This window comes from Antrostomus carolinensis, unplaced genomic scaffold (genome assembly GCF_000700745.2).
Source record: "Antrostomus carolinensis isolate BGI_N321 unplaced genomic scaffold, ASM70074v2 scaffold39643, whole genome shotgun sequence".
Classification (NCBI taxonomy): Eukaryota; Metazoa; Chordata; class Aves; order Caprimulgiformes; family Caprimulgidae; genus Antrostomus; species Antrostomus carolinensis.
Window position 1 is genome coordinate 59482 of NW_010307966.1, and position 9637 is coordinate 69118.

A 9637-nucleotide genomic window follows, 5' to 3' on the forward strand; every position below is an offset into this window, starting at 1 on the left:
GGTGTTTGCTGCTATAGCAGCTGTAATGTGTTACTTACAAAACAGCCGAGTGACCACCATTTGATTTCAGGCATAAAACAGCTGAATCAGCTTAATCAGCTGATTTATGCAGAGGAAAAAAAGGTCTTCTGAAGAGATTAACTGTCCTTTTATGACTACATAAGGTACAAGCATAACATTCAGCCTGTTTTTTTATAACATCATTATTTCACAACAGGGGAAAAATATCTGTAGAGAATGGAAAAGATATTAACATAATTCCACATTATCTGAAGCATTTGCATTTCAGTTCCACACAGACTTCAATTTAATCTATGCAATGCAGATTATTACACATACCTATATGTAATAATATCCAAACTCATGAACACAGTGACATCACAAGTGACATTTCATTCTGTCATACTGAGTGACAAGAAAAGGTTTTCAGCATACCAGGGAGAACTACAGGTGTTTGATAATTCTGAATGCTATTCTGCTAGGTGAAGAACTAGATGATGAATATACACAAGCACAAATCAAGATAGCAGAATACTCATTACAAGCAAAGCATGAGAGATGCATTAAGCAGCCTTCTAGTATGAATTTCATTTTATTGTGTAAGAGGTATTGACAGATGTTAGTCTTATCAATGGTACTAGAGGCAAAATCCCACAAATTTACATGGATGGAAGCACATGCACACAGCATGACAGAGAACAGACTTTGCTTGGAAATGCAGCTTGTTGAGCACCACAACTTAGGCACCTTGTGAATGCCATAATTCATCCATACAAAACAATACAGCATATTAAAGACGAGGCTTGTAGAAGCCTTGTCTTTACTTTCATTAAGCTAGCAGATAGCTCAGTTGTAAAAAAAAAGCCAAACAAAAACAGGCAAGCTTTCAAGCATACAAGCTGTTTTTGAAAATGGAAGTCACAAGAAGTACAGCCTGAGAATATATTTTGCCTCCGTTAAGTGCTTCCAATAAATGGTTTGCTGTTACAGCTACACTGACCTAACTGGTGCCAGTATGGGAGTTTCTGCTCCTTTCCTTTTCTGTATTTGTCCCTGCTGCTTGCCCTGGCATTTATCTCAGTGAGTTGGTTCAAGGAACTAAAGAGGCAGAAAATTACTTTTTCTTTCCTCTAGAGTTATTCTTATGTCAGCTTGGCTTCTTGAACTGGATTACCAGGAGCTCAGAGGAGCATGAGTTCTGGCACAGGGAGGAGGAAGAAACACGCAAGGAAATGAGGTGCAGGATGGCACATTTCAGCGGCTGCTAGCCACGAGGTTGGCTTAGCTGCAATGGTAACCCACTGCCAGAGCAGAGTTTCATCAACACTGTTACTAAAACACTGGATCATGTAATTACTGATTTATCAAAAAATACAATTTAAAAGAAAGAGGGTAAAATGGTGACAATAAGAAGTTGTGTCTCCAGACCACAGTTGTGTCTCCAGACCACCTATCTCATAATCTCAGCAACTATTTCAGTGGACCTACCCCACTGTGGTTCCATAAGGGGGAAAACCAAACTTCTTGCACCTTTTAAAAACAAAAGAAAACTCTTCACTTCATTAATGAGGCAGATTCAACAACTTTCTTAGTGTGACATCTAGTGTCAGACACTAAGCATGTCTCGGGCAGCAACCGCTACTAATCCAAATGCATTACAGATTCTGTTGTGTAGAGGAGTATCCCATCTCTGCCTTGTGGCAGAGCTCTTGATACAAATAATGTCAAAATCAGTTCAAAGACAACAGACATTTTCTTTAGAATACAAAACCATCACCAAAATAATCACTGTCTATATGTGCACAGTTAGTAGGAGAGATAAGATACAAATTATATGGAAACTACCTTATTATTAGAAACTAAAATCAGCTTTGCTAAACAAATAATAGCCATGCAGTAAAAATGCTAATCTATTTGGGAGCTCTTAATCAGGGTCTGAAGGATAATGAAATCGAGATCCTTGGAACAACCATTTCAGCTCAGTCTTAAAGAGAAAGGAATGCAATACATTTTTTATAAGAATGATCATTCACTGGAACAACCTCCACAGGGATGGGGTAGAGCCCCCATTGCTGGAGGTTTTCAAGATGTGAATGGACAAGGTGCTAGATAATCTCATCTAGGTGCCCTTTCCCACAAAAGCCTGGACTAGATGATCTTTTAAGGTCCCTTCCAAACTAAGCTGTTCTACGATACCATTTGTTAAAAGCCGAATGTATTTGGTTAGGCCTTTAAGATGTCATCTAGTCCACCTCAAACTGTTTCTGCTATTTTTACAGAGTACAATTTTGAAGAAAAATATAAGGAATAGTAAATATTTGCCAGACTTAATGATATAAACAGTTGGGCTGTACAAAGATAATGACAGAGCAACAGAAAAATCACACACCAAGGGTGTTGCTGATAAGCCTAATTCCAAGAAAGCAGCTTTACTTATATGACTTGCTACACTGAAGGAATAAGCTACATTAAAATGGACTGGATCATGGCAAACCTATTTTCTGATGTAGAATAGGAGATGAAGTGTTAGTTGTGGCCTTCCGAGTTACCTTGGAACATGGAAGAACGTACAGTCGATTTCTGCTTAATTCAAAGTCTATTTTATTTAATAAATTCACAAGGAGAACTTAGATCCAAAGTTATTAGATAGCAATATGGGTACTCAACCCTACCCTGACCCCAGGGTCAGGAAGTCTGTCTAAGTTGTAGATTCCAGGAAATGGGAAGAAAAAACAGGGGAAGTGCTGCTTTACATATATCTGATTTTAGGCACTTTCCCAGTTGCTCTTCGTCACTGCCAGAAACTAGATAGTAGATGGGTCTTCAGTGTGACATAACACAACCATTCTCATGTAAAATTAAAATTATTTTTAAATTTTCTTTTTCCTTTTCTGCATGTGGATGCTGCTTTGCCTAGGCAACTTGACCTGTTTCAACTGTGCTTATTTTTAAATAATAATAATTCTAAAAATATATATACATGATGATGATACGCCTATTCAAAACAGACAACATCTCACAACCTTATCAGGTCAGGCTGCCTAGACAACAAACTTTTTCACATATTTACACTCTGTGAAGACAGTTATGATGCTGACACAGCCAGACGGTATGTTAAGAAGCCAGTATCAATTAAGCATGAATTTTTAATGTATATGAACCAAGATGTCATATGGCCTATATAAAAATGAGATCACATAATTAAAAAGTCCATGGAAATCCACAGAGAAACAATGTTGGCAGCAGGTTTTATAGACAAAAGCAACAAACAACTGTAAAAAGGTATGTCTCGTTTACTTATTAGACAGTAAAAAGGGCTATAACACACATTCTTGTTTTTCTCACAAACTTTTTACACTAGAATTCATCATTTTCAGGCAAGCTCACATCAACTGAACAAGAAAATATCTACAGCCATACTGCCCCTCAGAAAATGTATACACTTTGTGACACTAAATTGGTTGATCAGTGAGGCCAAGACTCCTAAGCAACAGAAGACTGAGTGAGATTGCCACTGCAAGCCTGCAAGAACAGTAACTGTTTAGTAACAAATAATCTTATTACTCACAAACAACACTGGAATGTCCATTTGATGGAATACTATTTATTGCAAAAGCTAAACAGAATATAAATACAGCTATCTCACAGGCAAAACCTGAATGACCTGGAAGAGCTCTGTTCCAAGAAAGCCACTGCTGCAACTACAAAAATGAACTGAAGAATTCATCAGCATTACAATTGCAACTGATCAACAGTAAAATTACTTCTATGCACATAAATTTTCTTCTTCAGTTATTTATACTAAGCCAAATTCTTTTCAGCATGCTGCTGTTATGATGGTCTCAGAATGAATGCCTCATGGAAGCCTGTGAAAGCAGTGCCCTTTATTAGACTTACTAATAGAGTTGCCAAAAAATGGACAAATTTTTTGCACAGAGGCTCTTCTTCAAGAGAAGTGCTAAATTTTAAGGTTAAATACAAGTTGACAACACTTACGCAGTTCCACAGCTAGTTAAGCTGCCCTTGTCCCCACTGGCGTGTTCTGTGCGTTCCCATCATTTCCCATTCAGTAGCATTTGGGTGATGGAATGGTGGGCCAGATTAGGGAATCCAGCTCTTACTTCATTTGTACTTTTCAAAATCAGTCCCACAAACCAGCTCCCCACACCACTACATGAAGGCCACTGTTAGTGTAAGAGAAAGAAGAGACACATTGCAGGGCAGGCCTGCTCCTTTCAGCAGCAACCTTCACTTAACGTCAATTTAAAGACATTTTAGAAACCCATTCTGATGTTTAATCAGATATGTTAATTGGTTGGACTGACTGAAAGAAAAAGTAGTTACAAACTCTTGAGTGTGTGTGTTACTGAAAAAGGAGGATAGCGGATGTTCCTTCCTTCTCTGAGAAACAGACAAAAATAATTGTCCCAAAGAAATATTTATGTACGTTGACAGTTTAGGAAGTTCCTTCTTATTATTAAAAAAAACATGCTTGACAAGCATATCAGGACAAAACTGTCCATGAATCTTTAAGACATAACATTAATGTGCTTAATGACACATTAAAATGACAATTTACTTCCATGTACTTTACTGATCAAACACTTACCCACTGTGGCAGAAGCTGATGACAGGAGAGACTTCCCCCAAGTACCCCAAGCTCCCCATCTACTTGCTTTAGACGAGGAGTCTGTGGCCTATAAGGACAAAAATATTACTCCACTGTCTAAAATGTATGTTATCCAAAGGCAGGAGAAAACACAAAGAACTTGTTAGGCAACAAAGTCCAGCATGTAATAAATGATATCAGTAAAAATGGTTGTGCCACTACTTGCAAGGGTACACAATCTGAAAATAGGCACTTTGTAATATAATACTCATCTTCCCTAATGATGGTGATGCCTTCTCAAGAATGATTTTCAAGAGACAGAACATACAGAGAGATAGCCCAGAATGATGACTGACAAAAGCTTTGCCACCTGCTCCACTAGCAAATGCTTAAGCTTTTGTGCAAAGCAGTCCTCACATGAAACGTAGCATTCTTTTGGCACTACAGGGTTGGTACTGTTCTCACCTCACCCTTTCTTCCCCCAGGAGGAAACCAAGGTCATCAACCTCACTCTATGTCTGTGAACCTGATCATTTGGCTGGTTCAACACCAAGTCAGACAGGCTGAATGGAACAGCCTGCTGTAGAGGGTTAAACTAACCTTGCAGACTTTGACTGAAAGGGCCCATAATGGGTTCTGCAGGCTCTGCCGCAGAGCATAACTTCTAGCTGAACTGAAGAACTGAAACACCTGGTTGGGAAGGTGCTAATACCAGTGCACACTGCACCGGTGCAGTGAACACAACTTCAATGTGAAGCAAGAGCATCTGTACAGAAAATTAGTTAAGAATCTGGTGTCATACTTAATTAAAGCTTATCTCACATATAGTACCCCTGGACAGATATGCCCTTCTCTACCTTTATCATAATGACTGATTTATATTGCCTTTATGTTCACAGTTTGGTCACTAAGGCCAGATTTTCAAAGGTCTTCTCATTCCTAAAAGTGCTACAGATTTTTAATAGGATCCTAAAAGCTTACAGTCAGTGATAGATTAGGTATTATGTGGAGTTCAAGCTTCTGAGCACAAGAAAGCAGAATCAGAAGCTTAGTTCAGACCACCTATTCCTGAAAGCACCTAAAACTCCAGAGATGTCTTTACAGATGTCCTAATATTTCTTCAGGCACCCAATCCTATAAAGCCATACAAGTTTCTTAGGGATATTATTAGGGAGAGACAGGAACCTGTCTGCTTCCTGAGTTCTACCAGGAGCCAGAGTTAAGAGACTTCCCCTGCCTAAGCCTCCTCAGAGGTGGAGGAGGTTAGTAGATGTGCACAGGGAACTCGTAACAGTTGAGCTCAACAAAAACACAGCCAGAGCAGGTGCTGCTGACCTTTTACCTTATTGTGTGGTATTAAGTGATTATCAGTATTCCATATTTAAATCATTTGTATAAATTGTTGTGTCAAGAAAGTCTCCAGTAACATATCATCCATACACAATCAACTCAAAACCAAAAGCTGAAGCATCCCAAGACAGCTCTGCATTGTGCAGTGTACAGATCCCCTGTTACCTCTTCTAGCTAGTTTCTTCTCACTGGTGGAGGGACTAAAACAATGTTTTAACCTTTTACAAGTGGATGCCTGAAATTTTTTCAGTGGAGATGAGAACATCTTCAGCTACTCACAGGTACTGGATTTGGATGCTGTGTAGAATGTAGAAAAGCCTTGCTTTTCTTAGTTTCCTCTTATTAACTTCTTGCAATTACTCACAGGACTCCCAAAGGTCTATGGATCACAAATCAAACGCCACTGGCCTAGAACAAATCAAAAACTACTGGCTGTTTCACCCAGCCTTGTGAAACACACACTGTTTTTGTAAAGTCAATTAATTTAAAATTAGCAAGTAAAGATTCAGTGCCGCATATGCAGCTTCAGTTCTATCCTCTTCTAGGTTCATTCTGTGAACTCAATGAAGCAGATTTAGAATCACAGAATCACAGTGGTTGGAAAAGACCTTTAAGATCATCGAGTCCAATCATTAACCTACCACTACCAATCCAATCTCTAAACCATGTCCCTAAGCACCTCATCTACTCATCTTTTAAATACCGCCAGGGATGGTGACTCCACCACTTCCCTGGGCAGCCTGTTCCAATGTTTGACTACGCTTTCTGTGAAGAATTTTTTCCAACTATCTAACCTAAACCTCCCCTGGTGCAACTTGTAGCCACTTCCTCTCATTCTGTCAACTGTAACCCAGGAGAAGAGACCAACACCCACCTCTACAACCTCCCTTCAGATAGCAGTAGAGCGTGATAAGGTCTCTCCTCAGCCTCTTCTTCTCCAGACTAAACAACCCCAGTACAGAAAGCCAGGTAACAAAATCACAGGGGTATTATATCTATACAAAATGGACTAGATTCTTAAAAAAATTCAGGGTCTGGTATAGTTTTATTGCAACCAGGCTAAAAAGACCAAATTAACATCATACTGGCAAAGAGAAATTCAGCTGTTCCTAGTTTCCAAAAGCTTGGTGTTGCAATTTAACTTATCTTATTCCCATGCAGGTTCTCTGTATATAACTCTCTAAGCTTTTGTGAAAAAAAGTATGTACATTGTACAAAATTCTGCCCTTAAATTTTGTGGGAAAGTATTACTTACTGGCCTGCTTTGTTCATGCAGTGTTTCTTCAGATTCAGGTTCTGCATCAAGGCTTACAGTCTCATGGCACTCAGTGGGCATGTCGTCAGTTGCCTCTCCATTGGAAGGCAGACTTTCAATTATTTTTTCAGTCAAAGGATTTTCATTAATAAATATGTCTCCTTCCTGTCCATTACTGGCACTCTGAGTGGCTTGTCCATGTTCATCATGTGAAAACTCATGCAAGATGTCAGCTTCCACGAGGTGTGGTACTGAGTCATGAGGCAACACCTCATTGTTGGGCAGTTCCATTACTTTGGGTTTTTCTTCAGATGGGATGCCATCACATATGTCTTCAGACATTTTCAGTTCTGAATATAGAAAATAAATTAAGGCTTTTAGGTTCCATAAACATTCGAATGACTATAAAATATGCAGCATTTACCATAAGCCATTGCTGAAAAACAACACAGCCTTGATGTAAGGCCTCCTGAAGCATGGAGCCCTGTGGCACACACATCATGCCAGCACTGATATCACAATGATACTCTGAATACTCTATTCACCTTGCAGGATAGCACTGAAGCACAAAGAGCAGCATTACTGATTTCCAAAAGATGGTTTGGTGAGGGAGAAAGGATGTTCATTTGTCTGGAGAAGTCAAATATAAGAGCTTCCACATGGTTAATTCCTATGTTCCCTATTAGATGTGTATGAAAGACCACTGGAGAACAGGATAATCTGAGCTGCTTTAATCAAGCAGCTCTTGCTCTCCTTCTCATCACTTCCACATACACAGGTTCCTATAGCTTGCTGACTGATGGAGAGGAGGATGACAAACACTGTGTGATTAAAACTGTGGTGATATTTATGTGTTAGAGAAGGGGCATAATTTGAGAACATGACAGGCCACACTTCCTGCAGCCATTTCACAGACAGGAAGCATTCACTGCTCACACTGTTTCTGCATCACCTGTCTCAAAGGCTTGCTGTTTGGGGACTGCAACACTTCTCACCTGTTCCTAAAAGTCCAGACATCAGTCTGGAACTAAGCTTGTTATTGATTTCTCTTCTTTTGGAGTAAGTTACAAATGTGTTTTCTCTTATTTACTCTTTATCTTCCAATGCAACTTCCTTTTTCTAAGTATCTCCCTCCACTGTGCAGTCATCAGGCTGAGGATCCAAGAAGGGAAATGGCCATTGAGTGAGCTCTGCAGCTGAAGAAGGAGTGGCACTGACAGAGTCCAAAAGGACTACTGTACAGTGATTACTACCACTTACTTGTTGGCAACAACAGTATGTCTGATACTCTACTCAGCAGACAACCCTTGACGGAGAGTTGTAATTGCAAGCTCTTGACTATACGCAGCGTTGTACGCCATAAAATAAACTCACGGAGTCCTCTCTGTACATGTTGTCTTTTCATTGACTCCCTTATTAATTAAAAATGGTTCAAAGCTGTGTACCTGTTAGGAAGGATCAAGGTTCTAAAGCAGACTGAAGAACATAAAAAAAAGGCAAACAGCAAAATGCAACTGGGATTTACAAGCAGCTTGCCAAAACCCCATGTATTTAAATGATCATATTTTATTAAAGTCTATAGAATCATGGTTGCTTGTGGCTTTAGTAGCCTGTTTATCTCACTTGAATACAGATCAGTTGTTTGAACAGTTCCAAGAATAGCATTTGGGATCAGCGAACAAGAAACATAAATAAACAGATAAGCACTTGGTGCCACTTATATTACTTTAGCTTGCGCTATAATTTAATTATCTTTAGAAAACATGCATTTACCAGTCAGAATCTTTACGTCTGACACAAGTATTTGCAGTTTTGTGTTACAAATATAGCAAATACTACAAAATGCTTTAGTGTAGGTAAATATCACCATTGATTTAACAGTACTCACTGTGTGATGGGCAGCAACACCTAAAGAAAATTTTTGTATTTGTAAACCAAATTCCACCATCAGATATGAGGATCCTCTACTAAGGCCTGTAAAACCTGTAGATACATGCATCGTACTTTCGCACAGGGATTAGAACTGAGTAAGAAAACGCCCAACCCCAGTACAGTTTGTAAAGGATCACACACGGACGTGCACATGAGATTTTGCAGGACGGGGTCATCTTTGGGGACCACTCGGAACAAGGTCCCAGCAGTTGTCTGCGAAACCCTCCTCATGGGAGCAAACCACGTAACAGCAAATTACCGCTTCTGTCAGAAACCACGAGCTGTGCTTGACCCTGGGGTGAGGCGTCATCCAAGGTGCCATCCGTCAGACTGCACTGATCGGAATCAGGCCGGACAACTCTGCCCGAAGGGAACTTCTCGCTACACATGGCTGATGAGGGAGGTGCCGAGCCCAGCTGCGAAGCGGGCAGCAGGCGAGAGCCCCTCCGCAGCGACCAGCCGCCCCGCGGTGGCAGCGGCCAACGTGCGGC

General features: G+C 40.0%; 1 protein-coding gene across 1 annotated transcript in view; it reads right to left on the reverse strand.

The window, feature by feature from the left end:
- Positions 1–7559, reverse strand: part of FAM114A1 (family with sequence similarity 114 member A1) — a 31542-nt gene extending 23983 nt beyond the window's left edge. The window contains exons 1-2 of the mRNA XM_029084411.1: positions 7215–7559; positions 4610–4697 (exon numbers count right to left, since the gene is read on the reverse strand). Coding sequence (XP_028940244.1) covers positions 4610–4697; positions 7215–7556 — 430 coding nt within the window. The 5' untranslated portion in view covers positions 7557–7559. The remainder of the gene's footprint in view (positions 1–4609; positions 4698–7214) is intronic.
- Positions 7560–9637: the final 2078 nt, after the last annotated feature.